At 41.2% G+C, this 20,185-nt stretch overlaps 1 protein-coding gene across 5 annotated transcripts in view; it reads left to right on the plus strand.

Annotated features, from left to right (window-relative positions):
- The window catches only part of ZNF385D (zinc finger protein 385D), a 447,875-nt gene that overhangs the window by 302,097 nt on the left and 125,593 nt on the right, over positions 1–20,185 (plus strand). For 4 of the 5 annotated variants that reach the window (XM_048510764.1, XM_048510768.1, XM_048510765.1 and 1 more), the window contains one exon: positions 196–333. The exons of the other annotated variant lie outside the window; for it this stretch is intronic. In XM_048510764.1, coding sequence (XP_048366721.1) covers positions 196–333 — 138 coding nt within the window. The remainder of the gene's footprint in view (positions 1–195; positions 334–20,185) is intronic. 5 annotated transcript variants of the gene reach the window in all.

The following is a 20,185-nucleotide window of genomic DNA, read 5'->3' on the forward strand; positions in this document are numbered from 1 at the left end:
ATACTAAATTTTCTCAATGAATGAGTTATATTTCCATATACAGTACAACTTTGCTTACCCCTATAGTCTTGTGGGTAGGAAGGTATCTTTCATTGACTAAGGAAACAGTGATTTTCGTTGTAGAGATATTTTAATTCACTGCATTAGAGTGTTTCAGAAATTCGTTTTCAAACTTTTCTTCCCTTTTCTATGTAGTTTCAGAACAAGAACATGCACATCTCTTGGCCACAGTTCTGCAACTCAGTTATATCCAAAAAATTACCAGGTCTGACTTTGGGTAGAGAAGATTCAAAAGAGGTAGGGACTAACCTTGGAAGTCTACTGATCGGAGAAGTAAGTCTACTCCCTCTGAACAATTCCATTCCATTTGTAACTGTTACATCTAACAGCCATTGATAGACTATTTTCTATGAACTTGCATAATCTTTTATTAAAGACTTCGAGTGTTAGTGGCCATTGTATTGAATTCCAGACATTATTTATTTTGTGCATGAAAGAAAATCAAATATTTATCTGATAAATCTACATACCTGACAGTTGAAGATTATTATTTTTTACTGGTACTATTCCCTTGTCATTGGCAAGACTTGACTATGCATTAGGTGCTAGCAAGATACCTTCTGCAGAGACTCTCAAATATAAATGCTGCAGTCTAAAGACATCATAAAGTTTTGGCCTTGATCAAAGCATGCACAGGAGAAGCTGGTCTGGTTCAGAATATTTACCCTTCAGTGAATATCATAGAGGTAGTTGCCCTTTTAGTAGAGTATTATCTGCTAAAAGTGTTTTAAATATATTTTATAACATGCTTAAAAGTGATTTTTAAAACAAGGAACTTTAAGTTGGTGTAGCATCTGCCTTATTTTATGTGCTGATTTTATGCCAAAGAGGCATATATTTATTTTCTTTCAGTTCTTTTGTGAGGAGAGGGAGGTTGTACTGATTATGCTGAAGACCTCAGAATCAAAACAAGAAAACAAATATAAGGGCAAATTTAGCAGCTGTCATATCTTTTTGTCAGAAAATTAGTTATGCAGAAAAAATGAGTAGAGATAAATTATTTTTTCTTTCAGACCTTCAAAATTTGGAATAGTCCAGTGAGATTCACATCTACCCTTATAGATGCCTACCACCTTATTTTGCATATTAATTATGTTAAAAGCAACTCCAAGAATCCACTGTGGACTTGAGTCTTATAGATCAGGGGCTATTGGGAATTGTAGTCCATGAACATCTGGAGAGCCACAGGTTGCAGACCCCTGTTATAGATACTAATTTAATAGTGCAATCCCAAGTAGAGTTATACCCTTTTAAGCCCATTTGGCCAAAAGATGCCATTAGGCATCTAGTACGAAAACCTGATCCAGGCCTACACCCATTAGAGGCCTGGAACAGCCCACCCCGGTTCCACTGAGTGGTTCCCAGGCATCCTTTGCCAGGAGGAAGAGCTGGTAGATTGCCCCACAGAAGCCATGGTGAGAAGCCACTAGATACCCAGGCAGATCTGTGGAATGAGCTGGAGAAGTAGAGGAGTTCAAAAGGAGGCCTTCCTGATGCTAGAGCAGCATGCCAATGAGCAACCTGGCTGCATGGGCATCAGCAGCGAGCGGCACATGGGCAGCTTGGAAACAATCTGCAGGAGCCCCTCGGGCTGTGCAGTGAGCTCAAGGCGAGGCCCCTAGAACCAGGTCGTCTGTTGGCGTGCTGTTCCAGCGTCAGGTAGTCCTCCTTTTAAACTCTGCCACTTCTCCCTCACGCTCCATGGATCTGCTTGGGTGTCCAGCGGCTCTCCGCCACAGCTTCTGCAGGGGAATCTACCAGCCCTTCCTCCTGGCAAAGGATGCCCAGGAACTGCTCCGCGAGATGTGGGTGGGTGGTGGGCTGTCCCCAGCCTCAGACACTCTGTCTGCCGGGATGCAGCAGGGGGGAGGGGTGTGGGTCCCTGTGGGTGTGGGTCCCCTGTGGGAGTGAATGAATTTGCTGCAGCTGCTGCTGCAGAAGGTGGCGGCAGGTATTGCTCAGCAGTCCTGGGCAGCAGGATGGGCATGCGCCGCTGGCTACCATGTGTGGGGGGGGATATTCTGTGCCCCCACTTGACTAATGACCATGTCCCCCTGGATGATACGGCTCTGCATAGTATAGATCTTCCACATTGTGAAGAAATTCCTCATGGGATTTGCAGCATCTTCATGATGAGAGATGCTACACTTTAGAGCATCTGCATGGATGAAATGATATCCATGCATCTTCATTGAGTGTGGGTAGCATCTTCATTGAGAGATCTATGACACTGTAGCACAGGAAAGATTCATGCACTTATTCCAAGAAAGAACTTGTAATGCAGCCCTAAATAAGAGTTACACCCTTCTGAGTGTATTGAATTTCATGGGTTTAGAAGGATGTAACTCTGCTTAGGATGGTACTTCTGGCCAAGCTAAGAATTTGAAAGAAGTTTCACCACTGTTTGTACAGTGCTGTACAGGGCTTACATTTTACAGGTTTAGATATGGGGTAAATTACAGGATCAGACACTGATTGCTGTTTCTGTCTGATCTCATCAGCATCACTGGTAGCTAAGCTACTTGTAAAACTTGCTTCTCTGCATTTCTGGATGTCCCTTAGAACAAGTGAGATGTTTTCTGAAATTGTAATCTAACCCCTTTTAAAATATTAATTCAGACGACTGTTGTGACAAGCCAAAGCAGGAGGTGAGCTCTAAAAGCCAGAGCTTGAAAACTCAACTGGGAAGCAACTGAGTTTCTTTATGCTGACTTCCAATCAAGTTCTCTCATTAGATATAAAGCAGTGAGGATGCAGAACTTTAATCTGAAATGGACTCTGAAGTGTCCAAGTTGGCCCTGTGAATGGAACAGCTTTTGGTTGTGCTTAGCTCTGTGCACACTTTGGAACTCCTAACCAGCACACCAGAGCTGTTTAGCTGGGCTGCTGAGCCTGTATATAAAATGTTACAAAGGCAAAAATTAAATAACAATATTGATGCCAGCCCCAGCCTCTTCCCATTTGCTGATTAAAATTATTTGCATAGTGTGGAAAAAAATGTACCAGTTCTTAGGTGCAGAGAAAAGGTTTACAAATATTATTCACACATTTAGATAAATGCTTTGTATTAAGTGCCTCTCAGTGTAATCTGAAGCAGAATTACACCTTTCTAAGTCTTATGATCATGCAGTCAATGGTCATAGAGTATACCTCTGCTTAGGACTGTACTGTAAATTGTCTAATGGCCAGAGTAATGCTGGTTCTGTTTGCTGCTGACATTCAGTTCTGCAAACATTCTGCATATAATTCTGTTTTGCCCCCTCCAGAGTTACTGTTTTGCCCCCTCCAGAGCATTTATCTTGTGCAAGAACTATCCTGCAGTGTTATCACTGGGCAGCCCATTAAAAAAAAAGGTAAAGTTTCCCCTTCAGTCGTGTTCGACCCTGGGGTACCACTGCAAGCAGTGATTTCATAGGCAAGCCGTTTTTGTGGGGTAGTTTGCCATTGCTTTCCCCGAAGCAGCCCATAGTTGTGCTTAAATTTGATGTTTCATTTTCATGCTTTACAATATTTGGCATAGTGAGATGTCATTGTTGTTTAGTATTTCAATCTGTATGATAAACTATGTGCATTAGTATTTACTCTATCAGAAATAGTATGAAATAGTAGCTAGTGTACAGCTTTTTTTGCATTTGACGACCAACATGTAATTCTGTTTACCATTGGAGTTCACTAGAAATTTGAAATTCAGTAATTAGTTGGCAAAAATTATAACTGGAATGCGGTGAGTTCGACATTTCTTTTATTTGAAACGTAATAGGATGTGGCAAACAATGTAGCCCGACAACAAGTCTGTAGTACTCCATATGATCCTGTCCTTGAATTCTTACCATTTTTGATGAGTAGTATATGAGTTGGTTTTCCTCTTTTTTGGCCCCAGCAAAGCAACAGTTAGTCGCTTCTGGAAAATTCATGGCGGCCTGAGACGGGGAACACCGGCCTCCTGTGGTCGCTTATTCGCAGACGGGCGCAGCGTAACGCAGCTTCGCCGGGCCTCGCTTCCGTCAAGCCTGAAGCGGCGTTTCAGAGCTTCCCAGCTTTGAAATAACGCATGAAGCCGCTTTGCCGAAGCTTAACGCAGCTGCTTCATGCCGCCTCCCCACCTCGGCACTACTTCCTCGCTCGGGCGCGTCACAGGTCAGGATTTCTGGCTGCCCTGCCGCCGTTTCAGGTGCTGCGAGGGTTGGCGGTCCCCAGGCCCTCGCGACAGCCAGAGGTCTGGACAGGTTGGTCGGGCGCTACCGGCGCTCGCTGCCCAGTTAGTTTAATGACCCCGCCCGCAGACGCGGGTCCTTAGGCGGTTTCAGGTCGGGCGCCGCAATGCGCCGACCTCGGCCAAGCTTCCTCGGGCCGTACTGCAAGCGGAAACGGCCAAACTGTCAGAAAACATTTCAGAGAACAAGTTAGGTTGTTACCTTCTTTGACCACTTTCCCTCCCCCTGAACAGGATCTTGCACCTTCAAGGGGTCAGGCAGAAGTGGGGTCCTCCAAAATGAACTCTGTGTGGGGCAAAAAACTCATTGGCACCCTATCAGTATCCTAGAAGAAGATTGTGAAGGGGAGGAATTTGACTCTCTCCCATCACTATCCTCTTTGATTCATGGGTAGACGTGGGCTGCCTAGAGAGTCTGCAGACCATGAGGGTCTCATACTCTGGCCATGAGGAGTTGACTTAAGGCCGGGGTGGCGAACTTATGGCACTCCAGATGTTCATAGACTACAATTCCCATCAGCCCCTGCCAGCATGGCCACTAACTTAGGGTGTGTGTGTGGAGGGGGGGCATCCCAGCATCTTGGTTGACCCCAGTTGCTAGGATATTTCAAACATGTAAATTCCACCAGAAGTGGGTGAGGGTTTTTTGTTTGTTTTTGTATTTTGGAGTTGCTTAATCAGCAACCTAGAAAGCTGTTTTTTCCTTTAAGTTTTCCAACACAGTAGAAGACACAGATGCTAAGGGGAGGTGAAAGATAGTACTTGGATGTTGCTGTAGAGCAATAAGCATAAAGGAACAAGACCCACATTATTCCAGCAGGAAATGCACAATGACAGTGGAAGGGGGCTATTGCAGACTACATCATGAAGGTATTCAGCTGCAGTCTCATCAGCAACTGTATGTTCAGATTGCTGTGTGCTGTATGCACTCCATGCATGTTCAGATTGTTGCTGACTGGCCAATTTCAACCAGTGGTGTAGCGCCAAGGGGTGTGTGTGCAGCACACCAGGTGCATACCCCTGTGGTGATATGGCAGGGGCAGATGAGGGTGTGGTGGGGCACAGGGCACACATGTGCCCCAGGCAGTTTCCCCTCTCTCCACCCCTGATTGCAACACACCCATGTGGAACTGATTGTCCATGTCCACTGCCTTTGCTATCACCTTGTGTCTACTATCTTTACAGATGTAGTACAGATGTAGTGACCCTTTTACTCAGGCTCCTTCCGCACATGCAGAATAATGCACTTTCAAACTGCTTTCAATGCTCTTTGAAGCTGGGCGGAATAGCAAAATCCACTTGCAAACAGTTGTGAAAGTGGTTTGAAAATGCATTATTCTGTGTGTGCAGAAGGGGCATCAGTTTCTGCGTTGTGTGGCAGTTAAATGTCATTTTCTACCCCATATGCCTGACTGACTGTCTGAACGACCTGGGATTCTTAAAACAAAGATCTAGGTTGTCAGTCTTGTCCATCGACTTTAATGCAAATATGTAAACTTATTGAATAAAAGCATGATCATAGCATTTAGCTCCAGTTTGCTAGTCATGTGGGTGCTGCTAGCTTCAAGCCTAGCTGTAGCCTATAAAAAGTATTTAAAGGTCTTTGCAAGGTTGTGGGTATCTGAAAAATTAATAATGTATCTTCTGCATTCTGTCGCTGTAGAGTAGAATCTAACATTTCAGAAGCATGAAATTTCTCATTCTCCATACATAATTTCAAATAAAATTTAAAAACTTGAAATACATGCCAAAAGGCATCCTTGGCAGAATGCTGACACCATTATAATACTGACACTGTTTCTGATATATTTAAAATAACTCTATTTAAAGTTTTGATATACTAAGAATTAACTCTTGTAGACCCTGACTATATTGTTACTACTAATTTCTTCTATACCCATTTTGGTATGAAATAGTTCTGCTACTTCTCTGATCTTAGACTGTAGCAATATATGTAGTGTTGAACCTTGTCTTAGAATGTGGATTGAAAATTCTGCACAATGGGGAATCTTTGAACAAAAATCCAACAACTAAAAAATGTGCCCCTTCTTGGACACTCAGCCTAATGTGGTAAGGGGCTTAGTGTGTATCAAAGGATTTTAGACTCTGTCAAGAGATAAAATTAGCAGAGTTACTCAAGAGGGAATGGTCACACCCAAGATGCCAGACTAAAATGCACTGACCCTCTTCAGGAATCAACAGCCACATCAGCAAAAGAGAATAGACAGTTCCAGTAATGGGAATGGAGGAGTCCTTGACAGAAAGCTACTGGGCAGCAGCAGCAGTAGTGGAAGGTGACACTGGCAGAAGATCTTTTATAGGTAATGGCAGTGCCACTTGTTAGTACTGTGTAGTAAACCACTTCTGATCACTTCTTATCTCAAAACCCTGAAATGAAATGGGTGTTCAGGAACATCTGATTGTTTTGATGTACAATCTGTACTACTGGTAGGTAGGATAGATGCTACCAATAGGACAGAATATGGAAAAACATAATGGTATCCAATTGGTAAAGGTGTCAGACAAGGATGTATTTTATCATCCAATCTGTTCAACCTGCTGGGTGACCTTGTGCCTGTCAAAGTTCTCTCAGAACTCTCTAAACCCACACATAGATAAGCAATGGCAAATTATCTCTGAATGTCTCTTGTCTTGAAAACCCTGCAGGGTCACCATAAGGCAGCTATGACTTGACAGCACACACACACATCTGTTCAATCTATATGCAGATCATGAAAACTGGATTAGGTTTAGATAGAGGTAGAGTGAAAATTGGTGGAAGGAACATTAACAGTTTGAGATATACAGATTACACCTTATTACTGGCATAAAATACTGAAGACTTGAAAGAACTACTTATGAAGATTCAAAGAGAAAGTACTGAAGCAAGATTACAACTGAACATCAAGAAGACAAAAGTAATGACTACTGAGGAATTATAGAACTTTAAGGCTGATGGTGAAGAAGTTGAAATTGTTAATGATTTTCTATTCCTCAGCTTCATCATCAACCAAAAAGGAGACTGCAACCAAGAAATCAGAAGGAGATTGAGACTAGGAAAAGCAACTATGAAAAAGCTAGAACAGATTCTTAAGTGTAAAGGTGTGTTGCTGGAGTCAAAAAGATCATTCACACCATAGAATTTCCCATTACTAAGTATGGGAATGAAAGTTGGACAATAAAGAAAGCTGATGGGAAGCAAGTTAATACATTTGAAATGTGGTGTTGGAGATTTTTACAGATACTATGGACCTCCCGAAAGATGAATGAATTGGTTCTAGATTTAATCAAGCCTGAATGCTCTCTACAAGTGAAAATGACTTAACTGAGGCTACCGTACTTTGGTCACATTATGAGAATACAGAAGTCACTGGAAAATACAATAGTCTTAGAAAAAAACTGAATGGTGCAGGAAAAGATGAAGACCCAACATGATATGGATTGATTCATAGTCATAGTCCTCAGTTTGTATAACAGCAAGGCTGTTAATGTTAGGACGCCTTGGAGGTCACTAATCTATTGGGTCACCATAACTTAGAAACAACCCGACTGCACTTCGCAAACACATACACACACAAAAGTGAGAGGTTTTTTGAAAACAACCCAACTTTCTAGGTACACTTTCTAAGATGAAAGTTCAATCACACAACTCTATATTGTAGGATTTCGACTTCCTTTGTGAGATTTGCTTTTAACTCCATACCCAATGATGAAAGAAACCCATAGTAATTACTGCCTGGAGAAGGGGAAATAAGGTAGTGTCAGTGAGGTAGAGGGCAAGGGAAGAATAGCAGAGGGAGGGGAAGTGAACTACAAACAGACAGAGGAAGACACAGCAAAGGAAGGAGTTGGAGATGGCAGTTGATTGGGCAGACAGTTTGAGAGAGACAGTGGTGTGGTGGAGGTGACAGCATTAGTGACAGGCAGTAATAAAGAGACAACAGTGGAGGGTGAGGAAGAGAAATATAGGAGCAGGTAAGGCAGAAAAGAAGCAAGAAAAGGAAACATGTATCATTAAGGGTAGGTGAATTTTCTTCTCCTAAATTCCTTGCACTTCCCACTTGCAGTCTAATAATTTATGTCTGAAGAGATGTAGGCCATTTATGGACTTGTGCTCTTCTTCGCATTGAGCATACGTTCCCTTTGTTTTTGATTCTTGGTTATGCACTCATTTTTCCCTCTTCGGATTTCACTGTGTGCTCAGATCAGAAAATTTCAGCGGTTTCTGAAACATATTGAAAGAAGGTTGAAAAGACAGTATATTTATAGGCTTATGAGTCTCTCAACCTTCAGACTATTGAGAATCAGGAGAAGGGGAGGGCAGGGTGGGGATAGGTCTCTGGAGGCCTCAAGACACACCATTCTCAAACCAGGAGGACTGAACAGAAAAGGCTGCTCAGACAGAAAAGGCTGCTCCTAGCCTGCCATCCTCCTGGATTTTTCCCTTTGGGCAGTGGTAGTGCCATGTGACACCCCACTCCACAGAGGTGGTAACAGAGTGGTCCATTCCACACAGGGGCATAACGAGGCAGCCCTGGGCAAACTGTAGCCCTGGGCAAAACCTGAGTTGGATGCCCCCCCCCAAATGGGTGGCCACTCCACCACGACCAAATTTTTTTTGCACCAGGACATTGGTGCCTGCAGGGGGTGCATTTCTATACATATCAGCATATCATCAGGAGACTGTCCTTATGCTATTCCCCAAGTTTGGCGAGGTTTGGTTCAGGGAGTCCAAAGTTATGGACTCCCAAAGGGGGTGCCCCATCCCCCATTGTTTCCAATGGGAGCTAATAGGAGATGGGGGCTACAGTTTTGAGGGTCCATAACTTTGGCCCCCCTGAACCAAACTGCACCAAGCTTGGGGGGTGCCATCATCTCCGTTATACGATGATACCCCTAGAAATTTTGGTGCCCGATATATCCAAAAAAATGCACCCCCTGCAGGAACATCCTCCAGAAAATTCTGCCCAAGAATCTTTGGCCCCTTCCTTGCACACGCGAAAAATCAATAGCGGTCGTTTTCAAAGCCACTTTCACTACAACTGTTTGCAAGTGGATTTTGCCATTTCTCCCGGCACACGCTTTCCAAAGTAGCACTGGAATTTGCAGTTTAGAAAGTGCATTATTCTGCATGTGCGAGGAATGGAGCCTTTGTTCTGCACATTGAGTTTTCCGGGGATTGCTGTCACCATGGGGGTTGCCAGGCCTGTGGGGGGCACATTTCTGAAGGCACAGTTCAAAACCTTCAGGGTCTCATCAGAGAGAACTGCCTTCTATCGATAGCCCCCAGGAGTTTCAGGTGCAGTTTGGTTCAGGGGCCAAAAAAGTTAGGGACCCTTCAAAACCGTAGCTCCCCATCTATTAGCGCTCCCATTGGAGAACCATGGGGGATAGGGGCACCCCTTTGGGGAGTCCATAACTTTGCTTGCTTGTGGCCTTGCCTTTACAACCCCTTTACTACCCAAGAGACTCCCTGAACCAAACCTCACCACAAACTTTGGGGGTAGCATAAGGACAGTCTTCCTCCGATGATACGCTACTGAAATTTTAGTGTCGGCTAGCCCAGGGTAGGGAACCTGCGGCTCTCCAGATGTTCAGGAACTACAATTCCCATCAGCCTCTGTCAGCATGGCCAATTGGCCATGCTGGTAGGGGCTGATGGGAATTGTAGTTCCTGAACATCTGGAGAGCCGCAGGTTCCTTACCCCTGCGCTAGCCTAATAACTGTGCCCCCTGCAGGCCAAAAATGGAAAACCACTAAAATACCCAAAAACGAACCCAGCATTTTGATGCCCCCCACAAGGTGATGCCCTGGGCAGCTGCCCACCTTGCCCAATGGGCATTACGCCAGTGATTCCACACAGCACAAATGAAACATTTTCCAGCCTACAATCCAGAAGATAGCAGAAAAGTGAAAGTGGGCTGCAGGCTGGAAAACTGTCTAGCCAAACTGCCTTGCTAGTAAGATCTCACTCCTAAAGGCACTTCTTCAGTAGAAATTGCTGCACATACATAAATCCAGTGACACATTACAACTGCTCTTTAAGCCATTCTTCCCATCTTTGAATCTGAAACGCAGAACAAATTTAAGTAGGGATGGATGAAGTTCATATGTGAATTGCTGCTTTTAATTAAGCCTTAACGTAATTCTCCAGTGGGTACATATAAATTGCCTTCCCGTGAAAAAACAGCAGCACTTTTCAATAAATTAAAGTTTTATGTTAGCTTGAAATTAAGGAGTCATTTCCAGGACTATGGTGCCTTCAAGGCACAAGAGATTGCAGACTGTTTAGATATGATACTTTGAACTCCACACAGTTACTTGAGCAGAACATATTCTTGTCGCGTGCTTCAATTAACTAGGCAGAAACCCAGTTTGGAAAAGTTAACATTGTACAAGAGGGTCAGAATTAGCACTAAAAGACATGACAGAGTTGAAACAAGTGCTGCTACTTCTGCAAAACTGGAGTTTGAACCAGCTGGAAACTGAGACACTTGGACAGCAATGTCTATAATTTGATGGTGCTTGGGTCCCACTGAGAAGGAGTGTGCTTCTTCTTTGCTCTTAACGTGCTGTATTTCATACTATGGACCTTCCATCTTATTGAAATGTTTAGAAATAAAAGTAGGTATAAAGGGATGTGCTTTGGAGTGGTTCAAATCCTCCCTTGGATTGAGGATTGCTGTTGGAGACCAGTTGTCATCAGTGTGGGACATGTCCTATACCTATAGAGTTCCACAAGGCTCAGTATTATCCCTGAGGCTTTTCAGTTACCACCTTCGAATAATTTAATTATGGCATTGGAGTCTGGTTTCATTTTTATTTTATTTATTTATTTATTTATCATTAGATTTAGAAACTGCCCACCCTCACAGCGCTCAATATGCTGATGACACCCAGCCCTAGTGTCTTTAGGTTGAAGTCTTGAGCCCCCTGTATGACTTCTGTGGTTAAATGGCTGCACATGAACATGCTGAATCCTGGCAAGATGGAAGTAATGCTGGCTGGGAAGGAAGAGGAATAAAAGGAAGAGGAATAAAAGCAGGGAAAACAACCTACAACCAACACACTTAACAACACAGCAAAAAATTTTTCTGAGGAACAAATAACCCAGTTAAACCTGCGATATTTTAATTAATACACAATTGTTGAAGAGGATTTTTTTAATATAGAGGAAATAGGGCTGTAGTATAATGGGATGGTCATGGGACACTTCTTTATAAAAGGGACACACTCCAGTGTTTACTATGTGTGTGTCCTCCTCTTACTGAATTGTCTTCTACTTTTTAAATTCCATGTTCTCTACTGTTTATAGCATATCATGTCTGATACCCTTTTTGGAATTATCTGCTCTATATCTTCCCATGGTTTCAAACAGAGGTTCTCTTAACTGGAAGTATTGGGAATTGCTACTCCAAAGCACTATAGTATAGGGCCCATGCTGGTTGCAGGAACATGGTGGCTGTGACTTGATGAGTTCCTAAAGTGCATGCAAACTATTTTGTGTGTATACAGTTGCGAAGGTGGGTGTTTGAACTCTGGGCCTCTCTGAGGACACCACAAGGAACTTTTGAAGCATGATCTGGATTGCAATTCAAAATTGTAACTGAGAATCTAAGATTGTTGATTCAAATCGCTGGCTATATAACCCAAGAGAGAATTGCAGAATCTATAGAGGTGGTATTGAATATGATTATGGGCAGGAGATAGCTTTGGCTGTTTATGTTCCTTAAAGAACCAAATGTTTGGTGGACTATATTTTCATTAATGACAATGGCCGATTATGCACAATTTGTTTGCTGCATGGTAGGGACGAATGTCCATTGCAGCAAGATTTCTTTTTACGGACCTGTTTCCTGGAGCCCTGCTTTCATTTTTCATTCTTCACAATGAGCAACAACACTTTTAGCAAGACTTTTAATTTGCTTTGCTGCCAGAGTGGGTAGATTTGCCATGGGACCCAGCTTTGCGCCAGACATCTTGCTTCCACGCACAACCATTCTTCCCACTTCTTTGGGCTGCTTTGCATATCTTCCCCCTTGCGCCCTCCCCCATTCTGCCAGCTCCTTCCTGCTTCTCTACGTGCATATATCAAGAGATTGATATTGTGATATAATAACAACAGAGAGAGATTTTGCCAGGAACACTCAAGCAGCTAAGAGGCCTGAAGTAAGTGTTCCATTTATAATGGGCCAATGTCTTTTTTTGGTAGAGTGATAGATTTTTGTTCTAAAGAATGACTAAGATCCCAATCCAGATTGAGGGGAGGAGGGCAAATCTAACAAATGCAGCATGTACTTGAGCCAATGGGGGCACCCACCCTGCTGGCATAGGGGGCACTCCCACCAGCAGTGAGGGCACCCACATCTCCAGGGGATGCTGCAGAGGTCTGTGGTGCCTGTACCAAGAAGTTGGTGCTGCAGAATTGCACGTTAATGGGCGTGGGGATGTTCTAGGGGTGGGCTCAGGGATGGAGCTGACTGCAGGCAGCCTCCACTTAATTTTCATTCCTTGGATGCTGCCACAGCCATCCTCAAACTTGTGCCCCAGTTTTCGTGGTGCAAGTTCCTTTTCCCTATAGGGTTTCCTGGGGAGCAGGAAGGTTTTGTGGTTTTCCTCCTATCCATGTTGCAGGGGAATCCTATAGAAGAAGGCTCGGCTGCGTCCGGTTGCCTGTGGAACCTAATACCAATATAATTTCAAATTTACCTGCCGGCTGAGCAGTTAGCACACACCAATAGTTTGAACAGTACTTCACATCATGTCATGTGGCATCACTCCAGTCCTTTTATATGCGTAGTAGTTTTTTAAAAAATATACAGCCTGGTGAATAGTTTGTGAGAAATCAAAAACTTGCACACTGTTTTGAATCATTTGGGTGGTCTTAATCAAAGGTATTTCATGGATTGTTTTCTTTTGGACCACCATGTCTGTAACTAACTTCTTTCTGTATTCAGGATCAGCCTAGTGGAATCCCAACAATGCGTAAAGCAAATAAAAGATTATATTCTGTTGTTGCTGGCAGGCGTTTGAAGGCAGTGTTAATGCAGACCCAGTTCTTGTTGTATATGTGTCAGGTTCTGACGTAACGTCCAGATTTTCCCTTTCCCTTCATGGCACATACCATATATCTTCAGTTACAACTATTTAATCTTTTTAATTTATTTACTAATTTGCTTACTTATTTGTTATGATTTACTCACTAATTTGTACTTGACAGGCTGTATTTATTCCATAAAATTCCTCATTGTGGAGTGAAAAGGTTTATTGAAGTATAGAAATCAAAACATTTTAAATTCTACCCCTAGATTTCAAATTGTTTTGTATACAAAGCAATTTCTTCACAATGATGGGAACTGAGGTTGAATGAGAAAAGAATCCACATATTCAGGCCCTTTCCTCATCTTTTCCTTGTTAGGTTTGTCGAAGAAGTGTGAATAAATTGCACTCTGTGTAACTACCCTGGATTGAGTTAGAGTGCTCCTTCTCCCTTGAATTTCACAGAATTCAAATCAGCTATAACTTCTTGAGATGTAAATAACATAGTTTAAGAAAGGTATTTTTATAGGGAACATTAAAATTTACCAAAAAAAATTACAGAAACCACAAGAAAATCACACATACATGAACAAGCAAAGCTATCTTTTACTGAGTCAGGTCTGAACTATACTTTACCTCTTGCATGAGTCAGGTTAAGGGTTTTTATTCCTTTTACAGTGAGACATGATGTTGCAAAACTATTGTGCCAAAGTGCACTGGGGACCAATTCAGCCAAGGTCAGAATTGTCTAGTCTGACTGGCAGCAAGGTTCCCAACCAGAGGTTTTTGTCAACATCATTGAGATCCTTTTAACTGGTGATACCACGATTGAACCTAGATCTTATGCATGCCAAGCAGGTGTTCTACCACTTATCTGCAGCTTTTCTCCCCAATATATTCAGTTTGGTAGGAACACTTCCAATATATACAAGGAATTTGATCATGAATGTGTTGACTTGTTGACAAAGATAACACATGGCATCCATTTCTCTTGTAATTTAACTATCACGTTTTATAGTTTCTCCACCAACTTGGTCCTTCAATTATTAGCTGAAGTTGACATTTCTCACAAAAGTTCATTCTTGAGGGAGATAAAAACTTGGCTGCCATAATGAATTACGTATATAAAAGGTTTTTGCTGATTCCAGTACTTCTTGGCAATTTCTTATAAAGCAGGAGCCCAATAAACTATTTCCTATCATCTGCAGGTCCAGCAATGTCCGATGACAGTTTATCCTTGGTGCTTTTGTATGTTTTTCTCAGCTCAAATTATTCTTTACAGAATAATGTTAATTAGTAAGTGATAGATATGAAGATTGCCAGGGACAGTCCATTAATTCCATTTACCTTAATAGCACTTAGATTTTAGCTTGCAGTACAGCTGTATGCAGACTGGATTATAAATGTAATTTTTTGCATCATTAACTTGCCTGATTAATCTTAGACAGCAAAAGCATAATTATAGAAATCCAAGACTTTTTGCATGCTAGTTTTAAAGATGTAAATTTGCTCTCTTCTGTTCTCATCATAATAAGGACTGTAAAGGACAAGAGAATTCTGATAGGCTTTCTTAACAATTAACCTGCATCGTGTACTAGTCATTTCTCATTTCTGCTTGTTCTTTTTTAAAAAAATGTCAGCATACTATGCTCAGCTTTTAACAAGCACAATTACAGGGTATTTGCACAGTAATCAACCACCATTAGCAGTATGTTCATGCTGCTCAAGGAGGGTTAATGCAATCACTCATACTTCTCTGGTGTCCTTTCTTAGGGTATCATGTATTTTACAGTTTCACTTCCTGTCCACTTGAGTACCAGGTACTGAAGCTGGAGCCTTCAGTCTGTGTGGCATGTGATCATTTGGACAACACGGTACAATGTCTTGTGTATTTACTAAGCTGCGGTTTTCCTCAATCATCTGCCTTACCTCCATGGGCCAACATCCAAAGAGTAGCTTAGACTTACAAGTAACTTTCAGTAAGTCAGCACAGTTGTTGACTTTAAAATAAAACTTTAAATAAGTCAGTGAAGTCCGTTGTTAATAAACAGCTTGATTCACATGCTGCCTCATTTACTACTTTGAAACTCTCAGTTCAAAAACTCTGCCATGTAGCCTGAAGAGTTGTTCTTCCAGAGCAGGGTTTCCTTAAGACATGGGTTTCCTTAAGACCCGTCCTTTTCCTAGCTGGGAAATGGAGGACAAGGGATGACATAAGCTGCTTTTGGTGCCTGTTGAGGAGAAATAAATGTATGAATGCAGCAAATAAATAAATATGATTCCAAGTATACTCTACTGGGATTATGATAACTGGGGAATTCCTGGAGATTTGGGAAGAGCAGAGTTTGGGAAGGGAGTTCAGCACGGATGTAATTCCATAGAAATAGAATCTGTCTTTAGAAGCTGCCAAGGAAATTGATCTATGGAGATCAGTTGTAATTCCAGGAGAGACCTAGGCTCCACCTTGAGGTTGGTGATCTTAATAATTCAAAATAGAGCCAGCAATTTTTGTTGTGAGCAAACCAATATGTCATAGAGCCTTCTATTCTATTTTCTACATGAATGAATTACCTATGTGAGTTTGCAGACTAGCTTAACCAATGGCTGTACGCAACAAATCTACAAAATGCAATGAAAGAGCTCCTTGGGTACAAAAGTAATGCCTGTGGGCAACTAGTACTAATTTCAAAGATAGGACCATTAGGAATGACTATTTTGGTGGCACTGCCTGCTTAGCTTCTTACTGCTGAGGTTTCTTTTCAATAGAAGCTTTTCCATTAGGTACTAGTCTCCTAAAGCACCTTTTTATATCATTAATCATTTTATTATTAGTCATTTATTTACAGTCAATGCCCAGTACAACAGAACAAAAGTACATCAATTTCACAGTACCGTTAGCATAGACTATATTTGTACGAGAAGAACACTAGAAACACAGATTAAAGGTAATATGTAGTCTGTGGTATATATAAAGAGGGTATTCACGTGAACTGAATATTATAATTATTATTAGTTTGCAAATGACTAGTACTTAAAATTCCGTCTCACCATAATAGCGAAACAGTAGATAAAATACATTGATTGGTAACAGGGATTAAAAATTTAAAATTTCCAGACTTATAAAATGCCTATGCAGTCTTACTAAAAAGTGCCTGTGGGGACTTACTATATATATAATATTTATTTACGGTCTTCACCTTTTTATATGTCTGCCTGTCAACAACATTTAATCACAATAGGACAAGAAAAAACAGGGAAAAGTACTACATACAGAGTTTACAGTACCTTTAAATCAACAGTTTTTTCTCTCCTCTTATTCACTGTTTAAATAATTTTTTTAACAAAAAAGCTATAGTATAAGGGTCCTTGTTTGAACTTTTATCAATGCAAACAGAAAGATAAGTCTTCCCTTTGCATTCAAAAGTTTCTTGTTTACCTTTTAAACATATTTTGACAATTTGCCATGTGGGATGCCATTCACTTCAGTGCTTCATATCATCTGCCTTTCGTTCTAACAAAAATAGACAATGTGTTACAGTAAACATCCAAAGCAAAGATTTCAGATAGTCTAACTTGGAATTACTTTATTGATTAGAAAGAACCGAATATAAAACTCTACCAATATATTAGCTGCAGTGGTTCTTCATATCATGTGCAGTGTGCAGTTTCAATGCTGTTATGTAATGTCAAAAGGGATAATGTTTGAGCAAAAGCCAATCAACAGTTTGGAAGAGAGGTTGACTAATGCTTTCATTGATGATAATAATATAAAAACTGACCCATTTAGTAACTAATAAATGTGATGTCAAGATAAATATTATATTTTGTACGCATATCCAATATGAGAAGGAGGTTAGGCCGATTTATATGGCTGGCCCAAGGTCACATAGCAAGCTTCCATGGCAGAGTGGGTATTTGAACCTGGGCCACTTAAATTGTAGTTCAAAACTTTAACCACTAAACTACACTGGCTCTTATTTTGCTTGTCAGCACCTACCTCTTCCTTTCCAGCAGAGCACAGGTGTGCTGCTTAATATTCATATACACAGTTGCCACATTACGTTATAGAAGACAGCTGGTTTATGTAAAAGCAAACCCTAACTTATTAACAGTGTGTAACATTATACTGCAACTGGATGCAACACAGGTAGTGCAATCCTGAGCACAGCTATACCCTTCTAACCCATTTGATTTCTGTGGAATTCTAGAACACTGTAACTCTGTTCTCAACTGCACTGATAATTGCCAAGTGGCTAAGGTAGCCAAAGCCTTCTATTCACCTCACATACTTGCACTTGTAAACACAGTAATATTTATGGAAGACAGCACAGAGTAGAGCATGCCAGCGGAACTTGTCTGCAATGATAGGAATCTTCAGTTTTATAAAGCAATAGAGAGTCTGATTCAGTGTTTTTCACAAAACTTTGTTTTGTTGCCCTGTATACATTATTGCAATTTGATTTAAGAAAGGTGATGGTTGGGGCCTGGCATCAAAGAGGGTTTTTTCGTGTATTGAATAAATTTGGAGGCTTTTATTGTTTATACTGAACCTCCTTTGTAGCTTAGATGGGTTTCTCCCCAGGAAACTGTGTGCTTTTAACAGCATTAGGATTGCTCAAAACTCATCCCCAGATTGCCACAATAAATTGTCCTTGTTTGCATTGTTGCTGGTCTTGGCTTCCTACAGGCAACAACACTGTGAACCTTGCTTTGAACCATGAACTTCATGGAATTCCATAGCATGAGCAATCTGAATTCTTTCCCACCTGATTGTAAGCATGATAAAATGATGTAATATCTAATACCTGACTACATTACTTTCATGAACAGGAAACAGAACAAAGTATTGTAAAGTACTGTTGGTCACAGGTTAGAATACAATGAAAATCCATGGTTTGAAAGACAAAGCTTTAATGTATGTGGGAAATGAGATCTCCACTATGAATCCCAGTATGGGCCACATATTTTTCCTTTTATGTGCCCTCCTTAAAAGACAATAAAGAACTCTGAGATAGAGGAATGTTAAAGCAGATGAGCTGATGGCTTAGAAAGGGTGTCAATAGAATATGAAGGAGGGAGGGAGAGTGCTAGGTGCTTTCAGCTGGGTAGAGATTATTATGATTAGAAGTATCTTTACCATTTTTCCCATTTTCAAGTTTGTTTCCTGATGCTTCCATGTCTCGTTCTTCATAGTTTTTGCTACCCTCCCTGATTCTTCTGCTGAAGTACTCCTGTAATTTCTTCTATCATCTTTGATCACCAAAGGTCTCTGTTCAGCCTATTTCTCTTCTCCCTCTTTTTTAATCTTAAGATTATGTTATTTCATAGAAATGAAACATACAAATTGCAGTTATTTAAAAACAGTGTTAGTATTAAGACCATCACTCCAAAACAGCTTCTGTCTAAAATGGCAGTAGGTTATTGTACCCTATTCACTTCCATTTGTTAAGGCTATTGTATACAGTATGCCTATGATTATCTTCCCCTTTTAGTTTTCCCATAGTAGAACTGACATACTGTATATACTCGTGTATAAGTCGACCCGCATATAAGTCGAGGCACCTAATTTTACCACAAAAAACTGGGAAAACTTATTGACTCGCGTATAAGTCGAGGGTGGGAAATGCAGCAGCTGCTGGTAAATTTCAAAAATAAAAATAGATGCCAATAAAATTACATCAATTGAGACATCAGTAGGTTAAATGTTTTTGAATATTTATTTCAAAGAAAAACAGTAAACTGGCTCTGTAAGTGGAAAAGAGGGTCAACAAGAACAATATGGTATCAACAATAACTTTAAAAGTACAAAAACCTTAGCTCAACCAGCAACCAAGCTAAAACACAAAGAGTTAAAATCCTCCAAAACTGGATTCCTCATCATCATCTGTATGTCCAAATGTAACCCAACTTAGATTTTAAGAGGGATATTATCAGAAATGGAAAATCTACTATTAGCTTCCATTGTAAACAATGGGGGATGTGGCATCCCCTTTGGGTGTCAATAACTTTGGATCCCCTGACCCAAACTTCACCAAACCTGGCTGGTATCATAAAGAGACTTTCCTGATGAGACCAGCCAGGTTTGGTGAAGTTTGATTCAGAGGGTCCAAAGTTATGGACCCTCAAAAGGGTAGCCCCATCTACTAATAGCTCCCATTGAAAACAATGGGGAATGGGGGCACCTCATTTGGGGGTCCATAACTTTGGACCCCCTGAACCAAACTCTACCAAACTTGGCTGGTATCATCAGGAGTGTCTTCTGAGGGTACCCTGAAAGTTTGGTGCTGCTAGCATAAAAACTGCGCCCCCTGCTGGCTGGCAAAGTAAAAACACACAAAAATGGTTAATGACCCACATATAAGTCGAGGGGAGCTTTTTCAGCATTAAAAATGTGCTGAAAAATTCGACTTATACATGAGTATATATGGTATGTTCACAAGTAGATGGGATATTCTGAAACTAGACAATCCAAGGATTTGTAGGCATGGTATTTAGGTATTTAGCATCACAATCAAAGGCAAATGTAACCTGGTTGTTGTAACTAAGGGTGAGTTCAAAGTCTAGGGTCTCCTTTCTGCAAGCTCCCCCCTCCCCCCACTCTCACTCATTGCATAAAGCAAAACAACTATATTTATTGGAACAGAGGGAAATGCAATTTGCACCATTGAGCATGGTACTTACACCCTCCAAATTTCTTTCCCTTTCCAAAGCAAAAGGCTAGTGCCTGAAGATGCGTGAAGGCATCAAGTCCAGGTCTTACTAGCAGCATAAGAGTGCAGCTGTGTGCTAATATCCTGGTTTTGGAAGTACTGTTCTGTTTCAAATCTCATATGGTAGAAGGTACCTCTCTCTCATCAAGGACCCAGACCTCC

Source organism: Sphaerodactylus townsendi, linkage group LG11 (genome assembly GCF_021028975.2).
Source record: "Sphaerodactylus townsendi isolate TG3544 linkage group LG11, MPM_Stown_v2.3, whole genome shotgun sequence".
NCBI lineage: Eukaryota > Metazoa > Chordata > Lepidosauria > Squamata > Sphaerodactylidae > Sphaerodactylus > Sphaerodactylus townsendi.